This window comes from Jaculus jaculus, chromosome 2, assembly GCF_020740685.1.
Source record: "Jaculus jaculus isolate mJacJac1 chromosome 2, mJacJac1.mat.Y.cur, whole genome shotgun sequence".
NCBI classification, from domain to species: domain Eukaryota; kingdom Metazoa; phylum Chordata; class Mammalia; order Rodentia; family Dipodidae; genus Jaculus; species Jaculus jaculus.
This window is the reverse complement of record NC_059103.1, coordinates 137,601,276-137,624,926: the sequence shown is the minus strand read 5'-3', so window position 1 is coordinate 137,624,926 and position 23,651 is coordinate 137,601,276. Positions and strand designations below refer to the sequence as shown.

Genomic DNA, 23,651 nt, shown 5'->3' with positions numbered 1-23,651 from the left:
CATTATAGGTAAGGCACTTTATATTCTTTTGGAGAAAATGTAATGTGTATTAAATTACTTGGAAAAGTTGTTTTAATTATTGCTTTCTTCAAGAGTATATTTGTTTACTGTTAAGGTTATAGGTAAAAAGTTCATGTTACAGGTAACTAATTAAGAAACCTAAAACACACCTGGGGATTATTAATAAAGACATGGAACTCTGGCTTGCTCTCACGCATTCTCTCTCTCACACACACGTGTACCCCCACACATTTAAACATGCATGCACATATGAACATACCACACACACAAAAGATCTCATCCATAGTCATTCACCAGATCACCCATGGAGCTGCTTTAAAAATGTAACAAACTGCATTACAATGCTAGAGATTCTGTTTCACTATGTGTGCATGTGTGTTAATATGGGTAGGCCAGAGGACAACCTCAGGTGTCATTCTGAAGAATATTTTTCACCCTTTTATTTTGAGTCAGCTTGTCTCATTTGGCTTGCAGCTCGCCAATTAGGGTAGACTGGCTGCCCAGCGAGCCCCAGGAATCCTGTCTTTGCCTACCCATGCTACTACCATACTGGATATTTCTTTATGTGTTCTGGGGTTGAACTCAGATCCCCTTTTAATTTTGGCTTTTAATTTTCTTTTTACATGCACATGCTGTAAAATGGACTTTTTGACATATTGGTTATTTCTGTTAAATCTTTAGTTTTTACCATTTTTTTTCCTCTATGTAGTTTGTGGTGTGTGTGTGTGTGTGTGTGTGTGTGTGTAGTAAATGCATTTGTGTATGCAGATGTGCATGACTCATGTCGGTACACATGTGGAGGTCTAAAGATGATGTTGGGTATCTCCGTCTGTTGATTATTTCTTTGAGACAGAGTCTGTCATCAAAACTGTAATTCTCAGCTTTTCATTTAAACTGTCTGAGCAGGGAGTCCCACTGATGCTCCTATTTCCACTCTACTTAGTACTGGGGTTACAGACATGTGTGACTATTTCCTTTTACATGGGTGCTGGGAATTGAACTCAGGTCTCCTTGCTTGCACAGCAAGCAGTTTTGCCCACTGAGCCATCACCTCAGTCCTGCCTTTTTATTTATTTATTGGTTTTTTGAGGTAGGGTCTTCCTGTAGCCCAGGCAGATCTGGAATTCACTATGTAGTCTCAGGTTAGCCTTGAACTCACAGCGATCCTCCTGCCTCTGCTTCCCAAGTGCTGGGATTAAAGGCGTGTGCCACTATCAGGCTTTTTTTTTTTTTTTTTTTCTTAAGGTAAAGTTTCTTAGCCCAGTCTGGCCTCTAAGACTTGCTATGCAACTGAGGATGACCTTGAATTCCTGATCCTGCTGCCTCTGCCTTCCAAGTACAGAGATTACAGGCATGCACTACCACATTCTGTTTAAGTTTTTTTAAAAGTATAGAATCCATTGCTGGAGAGATGGCACAGAAGTTAAGTGTGCTTCCTACACAATCATGGGAGACCTGAGACAGAGTTTGAATTTCCAGATCCCATATATACAGCTGTGCTTGGCCACATTCACCTGTAACTCTAGTCCTGGTAGAGGGCAGAATCCTTTTAGAATCAGTAGACTCCAGCTCAAATCAAAGACCAGGTGGAATAGCATTGGATTAGAACACCCAGTGTTTTGCTCTGGCCACTGTAGCTGAATATGAGGGGCACTACACCACACTACACACACTCAAAGCAAAACAGAGTACATGTTCTTTGTCAGTTAGGAGATTTGCAAATCTTTTCTGTAGTTTACTTTTTTATTCTCATAATAGCCTCTTTCAAAGCAAGAGCTTTTACTGTTGATGAGGTTGAACTTTTTAATTATGTGAAACATACTTTAGGTGTTTTATTTGATAATGGCCCCAGTTAACAAGAATAGTGATGTTGGCAGTTTGCCTATGCTGAAGAGAAACTGTTAAGTGTTTGCTTCCTTGTGTGTTTATTTGTGTGTATGTGCATGCCACAGTGCACAGCACATGTCAGAGGTCAGCTCTCAAGTGTCTGTGTTCTATTTTTGAGACAGGGTCTGTTGTTACTGCAAACTGCCACATTGCAAATTAACACCAGTCTGGCTCATGAGCTTTAGTTTCTCCTGGCTCTGCCTCCTATTGTTATAAGTGCCCTTGATATCATAGATGCGTGTGCTGAGGAATTGAGCCCAGGCTGGTAGGTTTTGCAAGCAAGTGCCCTTAATGCTATCTCTTCAGCCCCTAGGTATTTTCTTTAAGTGAAAAGTTTAAGTTCTTGATTTAAGGAAGAGTGAAAGAAAATCATATGTTGAGGATAAAAATGAGTCATGTATCTGTAAATGTGTGAAGAATAAAAAAGAAATTTTCTGCTAGTTTTGCTGTCATACTTCAAACTGCAAAAGTTAGAGTCACTGTATTGATCTGGCTATATAAGTTCATTGGTAAAAGCACTTACTAGCATGCATAAGGCCCTGGCTTAATTCCACTCAGCACTGCACTGAATAAATAAATAAATAAAATAATAGGTATCCTGGCTTACACCTGTAAGCCCAGCACTGGGGAGGCTGAGATAGAAGGATTTCCATGTGCTCAAGGCCAGCCTGAGCTACAGAATGAGTTCCAGGTCAGCTTAAGCTAGAGTGAAACCCTGCCTCAAAAAAAAAAAAAAAAAAGTTTTTAGTCACTATATATAGTATTAAACTTCTGTCTGTATGCATAGAAAGAACATATGTACAATTTGGTACTGTCTGTACTTTTAGGCATTTACTGGTAGTATTGGAATGTGGCCCCATTGATATGAGTACTATAGTACTTCATGTTTTTTTAAATCTTATTTGCTAAACTGTCTTAATTCGTGGGTTTTTTAATGTGAAAATAATGTGATAGTTTATATCTGTCATTTTGCTTTGGTTTTCTGTTGTTCCCTCTTTTTCTTTTGACTCTTTCTTGCCATAGGTGGTTTTCTTAATTTCTTTTTAGTATTCCATTTTTATTTTTCTGGTTTTCTTTTTGTTTGTTTGTTTTTGCACTTGCATGTGTGTGGGTTGTATGTGTATGTGTATGTGTATGTCTGGCTTTTTGAGACGGTCTCAGCTCAAGCTGGCCTGGAACTAGATAGCTATACAGCTCGTGCTGCCCTTAGACTTATGATCCTCTAACCTCCCACCTGCTTGTATTACAAATATTATAGAACCACCATGCCTAACTGATCTGTCTTTTTTCAAAAAAAACTCTTATTTTCATTTATTTATATGAAAGAGAGATACAGAAATAGGCAGGGAGAGAGAGAAAGAATAAATAGGTCTCAAAAGAAGAAATAAAAGTGATCAATAAATACTTAATAAAAGCATTTACCATCCTTAGCCATAAGGAAAATGCAAATTAAAGTGTTTTGAAATTCTATTTCTCCTAAGTCAAGATGGCATTCATCAAGAAAACAAGTGTTGGGGAAGGAGGAACTCTTATTCACTGCTAGTGGGAATACAGATTGAAACAGTCACTGTGGAGGTTTCTCAGAAAACTAGAAATAGAATGTCTATATGACCAAGCTATATCCCTCTACAATATTTACCCAAATGACTCTTAAGCCAGCATACCGTAGAGATAATTTGTACATCCTTGTTTTTTGCTATACTGTTCACAGTAACTAGGAAATGGAACCAGCCTAGATTTCCATCAACAGATACATGAGTTAAAAAAAAAAATGTGGCATAAGGCTGAAGAGATGGCCTAGCAGTTAAGGTGCTTGCTGGGGAACCCTCAGGACCCAGGTTCTATTCCCCAGAATCCTTGTAAGCCAGATGCACATATGGCACATGTATCTGTAGTTCGTATGCAGTGGCTAGAGGCCCTGGTATACCCATTCTTTCTCCCTCTAATAAAGATGAAATAAAATAACTTTTAAATGTGGTATATGTACAATGAAATTTTATTCTACCATAAAGAAAGATGAATTAATGATATTTGTAAGAAAATAGTTGGAACTGGAAATTACGTAAAACAAAAGAAGCCAGGTGCATACAAGTACATTTTCTAACATATGTGGATGTGGAATCTAATATGCATGTGTAACATGAAACTAGAAAGGAAACCATGATACACGAAGAAGCGATTGTAAGGGGGTGGGAGATGGAAGGAAGAAACAAAAATATATGGCATGAAAGCTAAGGGGGGGACTATTGGGAGAGGAAGGGGAGGGGACAAATAAGAAAGTAGTATGCAGGCTGGAGGGATGGCTTAGTCATTCAGATGCTTGCCAGCAAAGCCAAAGGACCCAGTTAGCCATGTAAAGTCAGGTGTACAAGGTACATGCATATGGAGTTTATTTGCAGTGGCTAGAAGCCCTGGTATATCCATTTTTGCCCTCCCCCCCTCACCCCTTTCTCTCTCTTCCTCTTGTGTTCTCTCAAATAATTTGATTTAATTTTTAAAATTAGTTATGCTTGAGGCTGGAGAGATGGCTTAGCAGTTAAGGAGTTTGCCTGCAAAGCCATAGGACCTCAGTTTAATTCCCCAGTACCCATGTAGGCCGGATGCACAAGGTCGTACATGAATCTGGAGTGTGTTTTCAGTGGCTAGAGTCCCTGGTGTACCCATATTCATTTTCTCTCTCTCTCTCTCTGCCCCTCTGTGTGTGTTTGCCTCTTTCCCCCTCTTTCTCAAATTAAATCTGAATTTTTAAATTAGATATGCTTATTCATGACTATTTCATATATAGTCATGAATAGAGATATGAACTAATATCAACACATAAAAATATACAGGAAGTTAAAATTCTAGCTTGCTAATCCTCCTGAGATGTAGAGGTTGTGCATCCTCTCCTCACCCAACATGTATCTTATATTTTGTGACTTCAGTATAGCACATATATTTTGTTCCTAATACTTCTGGCTAACATCATTACTTGAAGAGAAAGGGAATGCTTTGGGAATTCAAACTATGTTGTTAATGTACATTCTTTTTATTCTTTTTTCAAGGTAGGGTCTCACCCTAGCCCAGGCTGACCTGGAATTCACTATGGAGTCTCAGGGTAGCCTCAAACTCATGGCTATCCTCCTACCTCTGCCTCCCGAGTGCTGGGATTAAAGGTGTGCGCCACCATGTCCAGCTAATGTACATTCTTTATATAGCCTGCTTTTTTTTGGTTATATTTGGGTGAGGTAAAATTCTAGCTCCTAATTTTCTTTTTTTAAACCTTATTTGAGAGAGAGACAGAAAGAGAGAATGGGTGCACCAGGGCTTCCTGCCACTGCAAACAAACTCCAGATGCATGCACCACTTTGTGCATCTGGCTTTACATGGGTACTGGGGAATCAAACCTGGGCCATCAGGATTTGCAAACAAGCACCTTTACCACTGACCCATCTCTCCAGCGCCCCATTTTCATTTGAATTTGCATTTTTTACAACTTGTCTTTTAAGTTCCAAATGAGTTTATACAGACTATAATCAAAGTACTTAATGATCTTTTTATTTACAGATGTTCTAATTTATGCTTCTCTTTTTTTCACCCTGTCCAGAGGAAATAAAAGCTGAGACCGAGAAACAGAGGTTTGTACAATTTTTCTTTAATAAGAATAATTTGCAATCTTGTCACTCTTGGCCAAAATAGCAGTATAATCTATTTTTAGTGTGACAACTTTTCCTTGTGTGATGTTTATAGGAAAAGTAAATTAGTCTTTAAGAAATATAACTATGTGCCAGGCATGGTGACACATACCTTTAATCAGGCAGTGGTAGGAGGATCACCACGAGTTTGAAGCCACCCTGAGACTGCATAGTGAATTCTAGGTCAGCCTGGACTAGAGTGAGACCCTACCTCAAAATACAAATAAATAAATAAATAAATAAAAATAAGAAAAAGAAAAGAAATATAACCATGCCTCCTTAAAAGTAAAAAAAAGTCTCATAAATGAGCACAGAAAATTATTTATGAAATATAGTGATAATTACTTGAAGATTCTTTAAGAGTTTGACATATCTTTAGAAATATGACTAGATTTCTTTCATATTGTTAGCTTTGTAAACAGAATGGAAATAATTTAAATGTGCTATTTAACATATAAGCATGTAGAAAGTTTGTTGCTTTTTAAAACAAATTATTTATTTATTTATTTATTAGAGAGAAAGCAAGAGAGAAAATTGCCACTCCGGAGCCTTAGACATTGCAAACGAACTCCAAACGCATGTGCTACTCCACCATTGTTCATGTGTCACTTTGTGCATCTGGTTTACTTGGGTTCTAGGGAGTCAAACCTGGGTCCTTAGGCTTCCCAGGCAAGTAAGTGCCTTAACCACTAAGCCATCTCTCCAGCCTATTTGTTGTTTTTTTAAGGTGTCCTGATAATACCTTACACACCAGTAAAATATTTGTATAGTATAACTTGATATCTTTGGGAAAGTATTAGACAAGAATCCCATTTTGTGTTTAGCAGTAGCTCTAATCACTACCTTTGGATCTGGTGGAAGAGCACTCACTTCTCTAGGCTTTGTTTTCCTTATAAAATATGGAAAAATGTAGGACTAGTGACTGGTTTGTAAAGTTTCTTTTAGACAGGTAATTATTTTCTATATGAGTTTTCTATCAGTAAGAGCAACATGATATTCTAATGAGATTTTTTTCTTCATCTTATTTTTTTAGTCCTCCTCATGGAGAAGCAAAAGCTGGATCAAGCACCCTTCCACCAGTGAAGTCAAAGACAAATTTTATCGAAGCAGACAAGTACTTCTTACCTTTTGAGTTGGCATGCCAGTCCAAATGTCCCCGCATAGTTAGTACATCTCTAGATTGTTTGCAGGTATGTATAAAAATGATATTTAAAACTATTTGCAATATCTTTATAAAACAGTGTACACAGTTAATGATTCATATGTTTCCCTGACAGCCTTGTATATTCCTTTTTTTAATTTATTTTTATTTTTTACATTTTTTATTAATTAGTTTTGTATTCAGCAAATACAGGCAGTTTGGTACCATTATTAGGCTCATCCATGACTTACCCCTTCCACTTGGCCCCTCCTTGTTGAGGTATATGGGTCATGCATTATGGAGTTAGCCCTCAGTTATGGGTAGGATTATGTCTCTACATATCATGACCCAACATGTGGCTCTGACATTCTTTCTGCTCCCTCTCCTGCAAAATTTCCCTGAGCCATGTTGGGTTCATTTTTGGTCTGCTTCAGTGATGAGGTGTTGGGGGCCTCTGAGGCTCTGGCTCTCTGATTTGGTAGGAGTTGATTTTTCTCTGTGTTGATCTCCTTCCCCCTTGTGCTGGTATCCAGTTCATCAGAAAAACAGCACCCTTGCTTGTTTCGCCAATTTTCCTTAGTTTCAGCCGGGGCCCTTTTGAGTTATGATGGGGTGGCTCTCTCCTTAGGATCTACATGTATCTGAAAAAGAGAAGCAGATTCTCCAACGGAGAGTTAAGTTAGCTCCAGGACAAATGAGATAACCCTTACTTTTTTTTAATAGAGAATTTAATATGTGTAGGCCCTCTTGTAGCCCACGACTGATGGTAGCTTGATATTGGAGAGTGGGCTTATGTTTGGATATGGTTCTGACTTGTTTCCCAGCTCCAGCTATGGGTCCCGTACCACTGAGGGGATCAGTTAGCCGAATCAAGAGCAGTTGGTTCCCCACCATGGCTGTGCGCCACTATTGCACTTGTGTGGGCATCACAACAGGTTATTTGCTGCTAAGTAGGTTAGATGCTTGAACAGCTGTTGGTCATTTTCCCACAGTCACCCATGTAGCACCTTCTGGCACTAGACGCACTGACTGTCTGGGGAATGACTCTCTTCTAGCTTCCAGCCATGCCATTCCATTTTACATGTCGACCACATACAGTGTCTTCAGCAGTAGGGTCTTACCACTAACGTTTGGTGGGTTATCAATTACTTGGACAGAAATCTGTCTTTCTTTTAGGAAACCTTGTAGGTCTCTGATCAAAAGCTCATTGTGGATGATAGCCACATGCTGGTACTGGGAGTTACAGGTCAGTGCCCACTAAGAAAAGGAAGAAAAAGATAACTAATGTGCAAGAATTAGAGAAGACAGAGAGAGGAAGAGGAAGGGGAGGGAGAGGTAGGGAGGGAAGCTATAGAAGATTAAGGTTGGTCTTCATCATATCCTCTCCAGTGTCTGTGGCTCAGGTGTTCCCTCTAAGGGTCTGGTGAAGGTTTAACCATTTGGTCTGCCTTTTAGGAAGTAGAATTTTATGGTACCATTGCCGTTTGGGTCTAGATTAGTGTTTCCCACCCCTTCAGTGCCCTCTCCTCCCTCCCCATCCATCCTAGTGTCTAGTCCATGAGATGCTTGCTGGGTATGTAAGGTATCTTGGGTAGATTCAGGTTAGGTGCTATAGATGAGTGAGACTATGTGGTGATTTTTTTCTTTGATTGGGTAAGTTCACTGAGAATGATCTGTTCCAGGTTCAACCATTTTTCCTCAAATTTCTTTGTGTCATTATTTTCTTACTGCTGTATAGAATTCCATTGTGTAGATATACCACATCTTAGTTATCCATTCTTCTAGTGATGGACATCTGTATTGATTCCAGCTCTTAGCTATTACGAATTGAGCTGCAACAAACATGGTTGAGCAAATCTCTGTGGCCTGTGGTTTGAAGGTTTTAGGGTAGATGCCCAGTAAGAGAATAACTGGGTCTGTTGGTATTTCTTTTTTTTTCTTTTTTAAATTTTTTTTTTTTAATTTATTTATTTGAGAGAGACAGACACAGAGAGAAAGACAGATAGAGGGAGAGAGAGAGAATGGGCGCGCCAGGGCTTCCAGCCTCTGCAAACAAACTCCAGATGTGTGTGCCCCCTTGTGCATCTGGCTAAAGTGGGACCTGGGGAGCCGAGCCTCGAACCGGGGTCCTTAGGCTTCACAGGCAAGTGCTTAACCACTAAGCCATCTCTCCAGCCCAAGGGTCTGTTGGTACTTCTATAGTCAACTTTTTTAGGAGTCTCCATATTGCTTTCCAAAGTGGTTGTACTGTCCTACATTCCCACCAACAGTGGATGGGTGTTTCTACTTCTCCACATCCTCACCAGCATTTATTTTCATTTGATATTTTGATGTTTGCTATCCTTATTGGGGTAAGGTGGAATCTCATAGTTGTTTTAATTTGCATTTCTCTGATTAGGGATGATGAACATTTTCTTAAGTGTGTGTTTGCCATTTGTATTTCTTCCTCTGTGAACTGCCTGTTCAGCTCTTTGCCCCATTGTGAGTGGAGTGTTTGAAGACAGCATATGCAGCTGACAAGTAAAATGGAATGGCATGCCTGGAAGCCATGAGAGAGTCAGTCCCCAGACAGTCAGCATGTCTAGTGCCAGAAGGTGCTACATGGGCAAGTGGGGGAAATGACCAATATCTGTCCAAGCAACTCATGGTCTAACCTATTTGGCAGCAAATAACCTGTTGTGATGACCACACAAGTGCAGTAGTGGCACACAGCCATAGTGGGGAACCACCTGCTCTTGATTTGGCTAACTGATCCCCTCAGTGGTATGGGACCCATAGCTGGAGCTGGGAAACAAGTCAGAACCATATCCAAACATAAGCCCACTCTCCAAAATCAAGCTACCATCAGTCATGGGCTACTAGAGGGCCTACACCTGTTAAGCTCACTATAAAAAAAGTAAGGGTTATCTCATTTGTCCTGGAGCTAACTTAATTCTCCGTTGGAGAATCTGCTTCTCCTTTTCAGATACATGTAGATCCTAAGGAGAGAGCCACCCCATCATACCTCAAAAGGGCCCCGGCTGAAACTAAGGAAAATTGGCGAAACAAGCAAGGGTGCTGTTTTTCTGATGAACTGGATACCAGCACAAGGGGGAAGGAGACCAACACAGAGAAAAATCAACTCCTACCAAATCAGAGAGCCAGAGCCTCAGAGGCCCCCAACACCTCATCACTGAAGCAGACCAAAAATGAACCCAACATGGCTCTGGGAAATTTTGCAGGAGAGGGAGCGGAAAGAATGTCAGAACCACATGTTGGGTCATGATGTGCAGAGACATTTATCGTACCAATAACTGTGGGCTAACTCCACAATGCACGATCCATATACCTCAACAAGGAGGGGCCAGTGGGGAGGGGGTAAGTCACGGATGAGCCTAATAATGGTACCAAACTGCCTGTATTTGGTGAATACAAAACTAATAATAAAAAAAAGAAAAAATGTAGTTGTTTATATTCAAGATTGATAGTAATTGGAAAAAGATGTTTCTAGTTTAATGTTAACAAAATTCATTAGTGAAAAACAAAGGCAATAATGAAAATGTTGATTTGATCTTTTTTATCAGTGAAATGACACTTCAGTGTTTTGTTTTTTTTCAAATGTGATTTATTTATTTATTTGAGTGAGAGAAAGAGGGGGACAATGGGCATGCCAGGGCCTCCAGCCACTCACTGCAAATAAACTCAGATGTATGCGCCCCCTTGCGCATCTGGCTTACGTGAGTCCTGGAGAATTGAACCGGGATCCTTTGGCTTTGCAAGCCAACAGATTAACTGCTAAGCCATCTCTGCAGGTAAACACCTTAACCACTAAGCCATCTCTCCAGTCTAACACTTCAGTGGTTTTTGTTTGCTTGTGTCTTATTTTGTTTTGAAATGAGCTCCTGATACATTGCCCATCTCGTCTTGAATTCCTGATTCTGAGCAGTCTTTCTACAAAGCCTCATAAATAGCTAGGCCTACAGGTATGCATCATTGAGCCTGTCCAGAACCATAATACTTTATTGCCAACTTTAACATAAATCATCATTTGGAAATGATTTTAATAAATGCCTACTTTTTAATATAAAAATATCTTAATATTACCACTATTTCTACTTCTTACGACTTAATTCAACTATAGCATTCATTTATGTTAGAAATATTCCTGAGTTTTTTATCCTTTTACTTATATACATGCATGCATGTACACATACACTTAGATATTTTGTATAACACACTTATAGATTGCAGGGTCTTTTTTAGGTAGTACCATCTTTCGGGATATATATATTCAACTAACAACTCACTAGCCAAGAAGAGAGAATATAGTTTATATTTAACATAGGTTAAAGATGAGTTCATTTGATTTCTGACCTTGCTTTCCTTAGGACACTAGAATTGTTAGCATCTAATGCTTTGCTTCCTAGCTATAAAGTGATGAATAAATCTGTGATTTATTTCAGGCAGTGTAATTTTTCCTTTTGTTATTGACTACTTCCATAATTATAGACAATAAACCATGGTAATTCCCCTACATACACTTTCCCCTTTGCAACTGTACTCTCCACCATATCTCCTTCCCCTCTCAGTCATTCTCTCTTTCTATTTTGACGTCATCACCTTCTCCTCCGATTATGATGTTCTTGTGAAGGTAGTGTCAGGCTATGTGAGGTCTTGGATATCTAGGGCATTTTGTGTCTGGAAGAGTGACTGTAAGGAGTCCTACCTTTCCTTTGTCTCTTACATTCTTCCTGACACCTCCTTTACAATGGACTCTGAGCCTTGGAAGGTATGGTAAAGATGTTTGAGTGCTGAGCACTGCTCTGCCACTTCTCAGCTTTATGGTGCCTTTCGAGTCATCCCAAAGGTCACCACAATCTGAAAGATGCTTCTCTAACCAAAAGTGAGAGTATCATTAATATATGGGTATAAACATTATGAGAAGTGTTTACTGGGCAGTTTGGTGAGCATAATATATGCATTTATGCAGCCACCAGCAGGCTTTACACCCCTAGGGCTCATGACTTTCCCCATCGTAGGTTTTCAGTATCAAGCATGTATTCCCTCTGTGGAGCAGGCCTCCGTCCAATTAGAGAGTATTTGGTTTCCCCTATAACAGACATGCCACTATTGGAGCCACTGGCTTATTTGGCCTACCTGACCAAACTTAAGGCTTGTAGTGTCCACTGTTGTTTATCTCCACTGGTGACTTCTCTCTCTCCCATGCAGCATAGCATGTTTTGAAATTTGTTTTTCTGAAAAATGATTATCTTATTTGGAAAGAAATTTGGTGTCAGTTGAAAGTGTTAAGATAGTTTCCATAAAAGCAGTATCAATAAAACCCAGTTGAGTTAGAAGGCAGTAAAGCAGTTCTAACTCATCAGAGACAAGTTCTCAAGGCCTGACTTTCTCAAAGCACATTGGCTGACCTGAGAGTTTTGTTGTAATAATTATGCTGCTGTTGTGGTTATTATAGGTATGAAAAACTTCCTGGATTTTATGCTTAGTAAACTCTGGTAAAAGATTGATATAGTCTTTGGCTTTGATTATCCTTTGATATTTTTATGTAAAAACTTCATGTGTATTCAATCAGGTTTAATTTATATGTAATTAGTATATCTATATCTGTATAAAATAAGTTAGCTTGATTAAAGTCCTTATTTTCTTTCCCTATTTCAGAAACTTATTGCTTATGGGCACTTGACTGGTAATGCTCCAGATAATACAACACCCGGCAAAAAATTAATTGATAGAATTATTGAAACAATATGTGGTTGCTTTCAAGGCCCTCAAACAGATGAAGGAGTTCAGTTGCAGATAATAAAGGTAATTAATTATGTAAAATGAAATTATTCATAATGTTTATGTTTTGAAATTAGAAGTCCTTAACCTTGAAAATACTAGGAAAGGTAATTTTATTGTTTATTTTAAATATAATAGAGGTTATTCAGGAGATGTTATTGAATAACAGATTATTAGACAAAACTATCCCGTATCTCTTTTTGGAGCATTGTAATTAAGGATTGGGTCCCTAGTATCATCTAGAATTTTTTACCATTTTAGCAAAAGCATGGTAGGCATGACAGCATGCCACTAATTCCAGTGTTCAGGTGGCATGATCCACAGGGAAACCTGGCCAGCTAGACTACCTGAATTGGCAAGCTCTAGGTTCATCCAGAAGCCCTATTTGAGTAAATACAGTGGAGAGTGATCAAAAACACCTGGCATCAATTTAAAACCTCCATACGTGTGTGCACATGCACCCACGCATATAAACATGCAAAAATATTAAACTAATATTTACAAATATCTTTGACAATAACATATTTATTGAGTTCAGTCATTAAAAAAGACCTCGAGGTTCGGACTTCCAGTTAAGATGGTGGCGAAGGTACCACGCCAAAGCAGCCTGGGGGGAAAAAAGACCAAAAAAACTCAGCAAAATACACACTTTTACTAAAAAGTGAGGTGTATAGGAAATTGAAGCAGCATCAGAGAAGTAGAAGAGATCCAGAGCCCGCACAGGCCACAAAAGCAGCCTTGGCAGCCCTGCCAACCGCGGTGGTGTCGGCACACCAGAAAGCTGCCAGGCTCGGCTCCACCCACAGGAAAAGCCAGGTACAGGTATTTTCCACTCACACTGGCACTCTCCACAACTCAGGAAACGTGAAGGGAGAGTGGCAGTGAGCAACGGAGGAGAGACCATGAGGTAGAAGGACATATGGAACAGCGAGAGAACTAGAACAGCTGCGGCTCCCTCCCCTCCCCCACCGCCTGAGCCCAGCTCCAGCGAACAGAGCAGCGGTCCGGGGACCCGGCCACACCAACTTGGGCTGACAGCAGGACCCAAGCAGGAGCAGAGTCCAGCAGCAACATCAGCGGCTCTGGCACTGGTAACAGCGGCCCCAGCAGCAGCAGAACCAGTAGTGGCAGCAGCGGCAGACACAGCAGGGGCAGACCCAGCAGCAGCAGCAGCAGCTTCATCAGCACCGGTGGCTCCAGAAGTGGCAGCTACAGCAGCAGCAGCAGCGGTGGGCCCAGCAGCAGCAGCTTCAGCTGCTCACTGACCCAGCAGAGGCAGCTTTAGCAGCAGCAGTTCCAGCAGCAAGGGTGCTGATGTGCAGGGCCACAGTTGCCAGGCTCAGTTTGTCCCGCAGGAAAAGCCAGTGCCCAGCTCTAGAAATCAGAACAGCAGCCTGACGACCCAGGCAGCAACTTGACTGAGACCAAACTCATCCAAGGTAACTGTGATTGTACCAGGGAATGGTCTCACTTGCTCACAAGCTGACTGGGATCCCTCAACAGACCAGAAATCTTAACCTCTATGTTGATAGAGGATCTGGTTGTTATAATAACTACTCTGACATACATACTTGGTGCTGTTTTACATTGAATGGGTACAGTGTTAGTTAACTTTTAGAATCTACCTGTATTTTATTCTACTCAGCCTACTTGAATACTCACATAGCAGAGAAACTCAACCCCTAAGAGCACCTTTGTAGATACTCTGAGAGTCTTAAGAGCCACACCTAACACCTTAAGCTCCTACCCTGAAAATATATAACATCATATCAATTGATACAGCAAAGAATACCCAGCTAGCTAGAAAATCCAAGCATTAACTTAATCCAAGATGCAAAAATATATACATTATAACACAAGAAACACTAAAAAGCAAGATGATATAAATCCACCCAAAAGTATTAATGCATCAGAAATGACCTCCAGTGAGAACGAGTTAGAGGAAATGCCTGAAAAAGATTTCAAATGAATGATTGTAAATATGTTCAAAGAAGTCAGAGAACAAATCAAAGAAGTCAAAGAGGAACTTAAACAGGAAATCAAAGGAATCAAAGAAGATGCAGGACACCAATTTCATGAGATTAAGAAGGCAATACAAGACATAAGTAAGGAAATAGAAATAATAAAGAAAAACCAGTCAGAATTACTAGCAATGAACACAGTTAATGAAATAAAAAACTGTAGAAAATCTCACCAGTAGAATGGATGAAGGAGAGGACAGACTATCTAAGCTAGAAGACTAGGTGGCAGATCTAATACAGTTCAACAAAGAGAAAGACAAACTTATAGAAAAGTGTGAGTGGGAATTTCAGGATATTTGGGACACTATGAAAAGATCAAATATAAGAATTCAGGGCATAGTAGAAGGAGAAGAATTCCACTCCAAAGGCATAGTAGGCATCTTCAAAATCATAGAAGAAAATTTTCCCCAAATTGGGAAAGAGGTGCCAATGCAGATACAGGAAGCCTTTAGAACCCCAGCCAGACAAAACCTGGAAAGAACCTTGCCTCGCCATCAAACTTCCCAACACACACACCAAAGAAAAAATATTGAAAGCAGTTAGAGAGAAAAATCAAGTTACTTACAAAAGCACGCCCATCAGGATTACAGCAGATTATTCAACACAAACTTTTAAAGCCAGAAGGGCTTGGAGTGATATATTCCAAGTTCTGAAAGATAACAACTGTCAACCAAGGTTACTTTATCCTGCAAAGTTATCCATTCAAATAGAGAAATAAGGACATTCCATGACAAAAGCAGGTTAAAGGAGTATTTGAAGACAAAACCAGCTCTACAGAAAATACTTGATAGAATCCTCCATGCTGAAGAAAAGGAAAAGCACACATATAAGGAACCTAGAAAAAACAAGCAATACTCAAATACTAGTTAACACAAGAGAGCACAGGTAGAACCGGAACCACCAAAAAAAAAAAAAAAAAAAAGGCAAACAAATACACACCTTTCAATAATATCTCTTTTTTTTAAAAAATTATTTATTTATTTGAGAGCGACAGACACAGAGAGAAAGACAGATGGAGGAAGAGAGAGAATGGGCGCGCCAGGGCTTCCAGCCTCTGCAAACGAACTCCAGACGCGTGCGCCCCCTTGTGCATCTGGCTAACGTGGGACCTGGGGAACCGAGCCTCGAACCGGGTCCTTAGGCTTCACAGGCAAGCGCTTAACCGCTAAGCCATCTCTCCATCCCACAATAATATCTCTTAATATCAACAGCCTCAATGCCCCAACAAAAAGACATAGGTTTGCAGACTGGGTTAAAAAGCAGGATCCTACAAATTATTATCTCCAAGAAACTCACCTTTCTACAAAGGATAGACATTATCTTAGGGTGAAAGGTTGGAAGATGGTGTTTCAAGCAAATGGACCTAGAAAACAAGCAGGGGTTGCTATCCTAATATCTGACAAGGTAGACTTCAGTCCAACGTTAGTCAAGATCGATAAGGAAGGTCACTTTATATTGATTAAGGGCACACTCCAACAGGAGGACATTACAATCCTAAACATATATCCACCTAACATGGGGGCTCCCAAATTCATCAAACAAACACTATTAGAACTAAGGTCACAGATAACACCAAACACAGTGGTGGTGGGTGACTTTAACACCCTACTCTCATCAATTGACAGGTCATCCTGGGAAAAAATAAACAGAAAGGCATCTGGACTAAATGAGGTCATAGAAGGAATGGACCTAACAGACATATACAGGACATTTCATCCAAAGGCTTCAGAAAATACATTCTTTTCAACAGCACATGGAACATTCTCTAAAATAGACCATATATTAGGAGACAAAACAAATCTTAACAAATTCAGGAAAATTGAAATAATTCCTTGCATTCTATCTGACCACAATGGAATTAAACTACAAATCAGTAGCAAGAAAGGCTATAGAGCATACACAAAATCATGGAAAGTAAACAATACACTACTAAATGATGAATGGTCAATGAAGAAATTAAACAGGAAATAAAAAAATTTATAGTCAAATGATAATGAGAACACAACATATCAAAATCTCTGGGACACAATGAAGGCAGTTCTAAGAGGTAAATTTATAGCCTTAAGTGCCTATATTAAGAAATTAGAAAGGTCACAAGTAAACAACCTAATGCTTCACCTTAAAGCATTGGAAAAAGAAGAACAAGGCAAACCAAAAATCAGTAGATGGGAAGAAATAATTAAGATTAGGGCAGAAATTAATGAAATAGAAACAAAAAAAAAAACAATCCAAAGAATTAATGCAACAAAGAATTGATTCTTTGAAAGCATAAACAAGATTGATAAACCCTTAGCAAATCTGACCAAAAGAAAGAGAGAAGAGAGACAAATTAATAAAATCAGAGATGAACAAGGTAACATCACAACAGATTCCGGAGAAATTCAAAAAATCATAGGGACATACTATAAAAGCATATACTCCACAAAGTGTGAAAATCTGAAAGAAATGGATGATTTCCTTGATTTATATGACCTACCTGAATTAAATCAAAATGAGATTAATCACTTAAATAGACCTATAACAAACATGGAGATCCTACAAGTTATCAATAATCTCCCAACTAAAAAAAGCCCAGGTCCAGATGGATTCACTGCTGAATTTTACCAGACCTTTAAGGAAGAGCTAACACTACTGCTTCTTAAGCTTTTCAGGAAATAGAAAAAGAAGGAATTCTATCAAACTCCTTCTATGAGGCCAGCATCACCCTGATACCAAAACCAGGCAAAGATAGAACAAAAAAAGAAAATTACAGACCAATCTCCCTCATGAACATAGATGCAAAAATTCTCAACAAAATATTGGCAAACAGAATACAAGAGTATATCAAAAAGATCATTCACCCTGACCAAGTAGGCTTTATCCCAGAGATGCAGGGATGGTCCAATATACACAAATCTATAAATGTAATATATAAACAGGTTGAAGGACAAAAATCACATGATCATCTCATTGGATGCAGAGAAAGCATTTGACAAAATCTAACATCCCTTCATGACAAAAGTCCTACAGGGACTGGGAATAGAAGGAACGTATCTCAATATAATAAAAGCTATTTATGACAAGCCTACAGCCAACATATTACTAAATGGGGAAAATCTGGAAGCTTTTTCACTAAAATCAGGAACAAGACAAGGTGTCCACTGTCCCCAGTTTTACTTAATATAGTTCTGAAAGTCTTAGCCATAGCAATAAGGCAAGAGACACACATAAAAGGGATACAAATTGGAAAGGAAGAGATCAAGTTATCATTATTTGCAGATGGCATGATTCTATACATAAAGGACCCTAAAAACTGTACTAGCAAACTGTTAGAGCTGATCAAAACCTACAGCCATGTTGCAGGATACAAAATAAATACACAGAAATTAGTAGCCTTCATATATGCTAACAACAAACACACAGGATGAAATCAGAGAATCACTCCCATTCACAATTGCATCAAAAAAATAAAAAATAAAGTACCTTGGAATAAACCTAACCAAGGAAGTAAAGAATCTCTACAATGAGCACTTTAAAACACTCAAGTGAGAAATTGCAGAAGACACTAGAAAGTGGAGAAACATCACTTGTTCCTGGATTGGAAGAATCAATATTATGAAAATGGCAATGTTACCAAAGCAATCTACACATTTAATGCAATCCCTATCAAAATTCCAAAAGCGTTCTTCATGGAAATAGAAAAACAATCCAAAAATTCATTTGGAATCACAACAAACCTCGAATATCTAAAATAATGCTGAGCAACAAAAATAAGGCTGGTGGTATCACCATACCTGATTTTAACCTATACTACAGAGCCATAGTAACAAAAACAGCGTGATACTGGCACAAAAACAGACATGTAGATCAGTGGAACAGAATAGAGGACCCAGATGTCAGCCCAAGTAGCTATAGCCACCTGATATTCAATAAAATTGCCCCAAAATACTCATTGGAGAAAAGACAGCCTCTTCAGCAAATGGTGTTGGGAAAACTGGATATATATCTGCAGAAGGATGAAAATAGATTCTCCTCTCTTGCCATGTACAAGAATTAAGTCCAAATGGATTAAAGACCTTCACATCAGACCTGAAATTCTGAAACTGCTAGAGGAAAAAGTAGGGGAAACCCTTCAACATATTGGTCTTGGCAAAGACTTTCTGAATACAACCCCAATTGCTCAGGCAATAAAACCACAGATTAATCACTGGGACCTCAGGAAATTACAAAGATTTTGCTCTGCAAAGGACACAGTGAAAAAAGCAAAGAGGCAACCTACAGAATGGGAAAAAATCTTCGCCAGCTATATATCTGATAGAGGATTAATATCTAGGATATACAAAGAACTCAAAAAGTTAAATAATAAGGAATCAAACAAGCCAATCAAAAAATGGGCTATGGAGCTAAATAGAGCATTCTCAAGGGAAGAAATATGAATGGCATATAAGCATCTAAAAAAATGTTCTACGTCACTAGTCATCAGGGAAATGCAGATTAAAACTACATTGAGATTCCATCTCACTCCTGTCAGATTGGCCACCATCATGAAAACAAATAATCATAAATGTTGGCGGCGATGTGCAAAAAGAGGAACCTTTCTACATTGTTGGTGGGAATGCAATCTGTTCCAGCCATTGTGGAAATCAGTGTGGAGGTTCCTAAAACAGCTAAAGATTGATCTACCATATGACCCCGCTATAGCACTCCTAGGCATATATCCAAAGGACTCATCTCATTTCCTTAGAAGTAGTGCTCAACCATGTTTATTGCTGCTCAATTTATAATAGCTGGGAAATGGAACCAGCCTAGATGTCCCTCAACTGATGAGTGGATAATGAAGATGTGGCACATTTATTCAATGGAGTTCTACTCAGCGGTAAAGAAAAATGAAGTTAGGAAATTTGCAGGAAAATAGATGGACCTGGAAAGGATTATACTAAGTGAGGTAACCCAGGCCCAGAAAGCCAAGCGCCACATATTCTCTCTCATATGTAGATCCTAGCTACAGATGATTGGGCTTCTGCGTGAGAATGAAAATACTTACTAGCAGAGGCCAGTAAGTTAAAAAGGAGACATAAAGGGAAGAGAAAGGAAGGGAGGAGGGTACTTAATAGGTTGATATTGTGTATATGTAAGTACTGTGATTGAGATGGGGAGGTAATATGATGGAGAATGGAATTTAAAAGGGGAAAGTGTGGGGGGTGGGGAAGGAGGGAATTACCATGGGATATTATTTTATAATCATGGAAAATGCTAATAAAAATTAAAAATAAATAAAAATAAAAAGTGCTAAAATAAATGAATAAGTAAATAAACAAATAAAAGACCGCAAAGATGAATAAGACATAGTATTCAAAGTTGACGGTCACATGTCTGTGTTTAACTGATGAAGTGCAAATGCTGTGCATTTCAATAAATAAAATCATACTTAAAATGAAACATGGTTTAATATTTTGGAGTTTAAAGGACTATGTGGGAACTACTGCCAGAGTGAGGAAATCCTAGATATTTTAACAGTTAACATGTTCCAGGCAGATAGAAATTCTCACCTAAAAGTAGTAATTGCTTCTGAAATTTTAATATGAAAATGATAAAACTCTGGATCAGAAAATTTTTTTAAGTCTTTTTTTTCTTTTTAAAGGCATTACTCACTGCGGTAACATCACAACATATAGAAATTCATGAAGGAACTGTATTGCAAGCTGTGAGAACATGTTACAACATCTATCTAGCAAGCAAAAATCTCATCAATCAGACAACAGCCAAAGCTACTCTTACTCAGATGCTAAATGTTATCTTTGCACGCATGGAAAACCAAGCAGTAAGTATTAAAAAAGAAAGAGATTTAAAGGAATTCACAGTAATTGTAGTGAAGTATTTATTCATGTAGAAAACAAGGTCCACGTACAGATTTCTTGTATTAAATTTTGTTTTATTTTGAAAATTATTGACTTGACAAAATGAATATTTAAATGTTTACAAATAAAATGTGAAGAATTGATCTCCATCTTCCTCAGAAGAGTGAATTGATATTTTTGGCAAACTCAAGTAGTGCTGGTGTTGAGAAACCTAAACAGAGTGTTTAGGAAATTTTATTTTGGGGCTGGAGAGATGGCTTAGTGGTTAAGCGCTTGCCTGTGAAGCCTAAGGACCCCAGTTCAAGGCTCGATTCCCCAGGACCCACGTTAGCCAGATGCACAAGGGGGCGCACTCATCTGGAGTTCGTTTGCAGTGGCTGGAAGCCCTGGCGCGCCCATTCCCTTTCTATCTGTCTTTTTCTTTCCCTCTCTCTCTGTCACTCTCAAATAAAGAAATAAAAATGAAAAAAAAAAGAAAATGTTATTTTTCACAGAATAATATATTTCTTTTTATCAAGCATATTGCTTGTGTTTCTGCAACTTTCCAATAAGAGAAGGCTAGAACTTGGCACTGTGTTTATTGATGATTATTTGCCACTTTTTTAGGTTGAGGATGGAATTTCACTGCAAGTAATTCCACATTATTTGGAATATTACTGAATAGTATGAAATGTTCATACTTGATTAATGTGAAATAACCTTTGTGAAAATTAATCCTGTGAGATTCATTCATGTTAGGCCATGAGGACTGAAAGAGCAATAAAAGAGCAAAAAAAGAGCAATAAAAGTGTTAAAAAATAAAGTTAGTGATTCCAGTTGATGTTTTTGCATCATGTTAAGTGTGCCAGTTTTGTAAATAGTATTTTGTACTAAAATTTAGATGATTGGGGCTGGAGAGATGGCTTAGCGGTTAAGCACTTGCCTGTGAAGCCTAAGGACCCCGGTTCGAGGCTTGGTTTTCCAGGTCCCACGTTAGCCAGATGCACAAGGGGGCGCACGCGTCTGGAGTTCGTTTGCAGTGGCTGGAAGCCCTGGCTCGCCCGTTCTATCTCTCTCCCTCTATCTGTCTTTCTCTCTGTGTCTGTCACTCTCAAATAAATAAATAAAAAATGAACCAAAAAACCCCCCTAAAATTTAGATGATTGTAGATAGTTTTTTCATACTTATAAGATGGCTGGGCAAAATGATCTAAAATAGCAGTGCGATTTTATTATGTAAGTATGTATGTATGTATGTTTTTCAAGGTATGGTCTTGTTCTAGCCCATGCTGACCTGGAATTCACTATGTAGTCTCAGGGTGGCCTTGAACTCTTGATGATCCTTCTACCTCTGCCTTCCGAGTGCTGGAATTAAAGGCGTGTGCCACAACATCTGGCCATTTTAGTATTTTTAATGTTGAATGTGTGCCAAGATTTAATGACCAAATTAGTCATTTACATTTTTTCAAGGATACCTAAATATAAAATTGTTACAAATTCAAAGACAGATAGCAGGCTACAAATACTTCTTTTGTTTCTGGGGGATAGGGTTGGAAGGTATTAGAAAAGGGTGTTCCTATTAATTGAACAAGGTCAGAATGAGAGAAATGTATTGAAATGACCCTGTGTGTAGAGAAACCCACTTGACTCTGAAATAGCATTTGGACACATCTTTTCTTGTAAAAACATTTTTTAAAATGTTTAAATTCAGGTCCTCAGTGTGACATTTGTTCATTGCCTTGATACATGTGGACTACATGAAAGGATGTCACCATGAAAGGGACCCTGGCAAGGTCTGCAGAGGCATCTGGTGTGGCCAGGGGGATGGTATTAGGGTGCTGAACCCTTGTCTTCCCCCACCCAGTGTGTGGGGCACAGGAACAGCTTTAATTTTTTTAAATTTTTATTTATTTTTATTTATTTGAGAGCAACATACAGAGAAAGAAGGAGGCAGAGAGAGAAAGAATGGGCACGCCAGGGCTTCCAGCCACTGCGCCCCCTTGTGCATCTGGCTAACGTGGGTCCTGGGGAATCGAGCCTCGAACCAGGGTCCTTAGCCTCCACAGGCAAGCGCTTAACCACTAAGCCATGTCTCCAGCCCATAGCTGTAATATTTTTAATTAGATATGTTTGACATGGTAATGTAAGAATAGTCTACAAAAGAATATGCTCTAAGAAGTTTCCTCCTACTCTTTTTTTTTTCCCATTTGGTCATTTACTAATCCCCACCCCTATAGAAGACTATTGTTTCTAGTTTCTTTTGTATCTTTCTAGACCTTATTTTTTGTTTCTGGACTTTATTTATAAGCACATGGGCGTAAGTGAATGTGTATATGTCGTTTTATCTACTTTATCCTCATAGGGTTTTTTATTGGATTTGTTAAATCTATTGTTGGCAACAGTACAGTTACTACTTTAAAATGTTTTGGCTTTATGTAGGTAATACAATTTACAATATTAAGCACCCATTATAATCAAAATGGCATTTTAGTGAAAGTCTTTTTCTCTTTTCTTATGTACTGATTTCTAGCCACCTAAGGAGGTTTTAGTATATTTTATGTTCTTTTTTCTGATAAATTTATAATTCACAAATACAAAGAAAAAGTGATAGATTAAAGGATTTATAGTTGGTTTGAGACCTTATTTTTCTAGACTTCGGGCTATTTATTTCACAAATATTATAAATTATTCTATTTCTTTCAAGTTACAGGAAGCCAAACAAATGGAGAAAGAAAGACATCGGCAGCAGCAGCATCTATTACAGTCTCCAGTAAGCCATCATGAGCCTGAATCACCTCAACTTAGATATCTGCCACCTCAGACTGTTGATAATATAGCCCAAGAACATGAAGGGGACCTTGATCCTCATACAAATGATGTGGATAAGAATCTCCAAGATGATACCGAGCCTGAAAACGGATCTGATATTTCCAGTGCTGAAAATGAGCAGACTGAAGCTGATCAGGCAACAGCAGCTGAAAGTAATCTTGAGAAGGGGATATGGGTGTCTGCATGTTAAGGGAACTGGGTAAATGAGAGATTTTGATTAAGAAATGTGAATTTCAGGCCAGCCTGGGCAAGAATGAGACCCTACCTTGAAAAACCAAAACTTAATGGATAGCAAGTCCATTATAGTAATTGAACTTTTTTTTCATTCTCAATGGGAAAGCTATTGATGTCAACTCACAAAATATCTCAATGATACTTTTTGCATTCAATAGTATCTTTTAAGCAGTATGAATTATAGACTTCATTTGGAAGAAACATGTCTTTCTAAAAAGAATCACAAATATCTGTTAGCATATTACATA

At 38.7% G+C, this 23,651-nt stretch overlaps 1 protein-coding gene across 2 annotated transcripts in view; it reads left to right on the top strand.

Annotated features, from left to right (window-relative positions):
* Positions 1-23,651, top strand: part of Arfgef1 (ADP ribosylation factor guanine nucleotide exchange factor 1) — a 142,841-nt gene that overhangs the window by 18,903 nt on the left and 100,287 nt on the right. The window contains exons 2-6 of one of the 2 annotated variants that reach the window (XM_004653303.2): positions 5,495-5,525; positions 6,616-6,772; positions 12,382-12,528; positions 20,146-20,325; positions 23,045-23,321. In XM_004653303.2, coding sequence (XP_004653360.1) covers positions 5,495-5,525; positions 6,616-6,772; positions 12,382-12,528; positions 20,146-20,325; positions 23,045-23,321 — 792 coding nt within the window. Of the gene's footprint in view, positions 1-5,454; positions 5,526-6,615; positions 6,773-12,381; positions 12,529-20,145; positions 20,326-23,044; positions 23,322-23,651 lie in introns of both variants that reach the window. The other variant, XM_045142827.1, reaches the window with a different exon arrangement.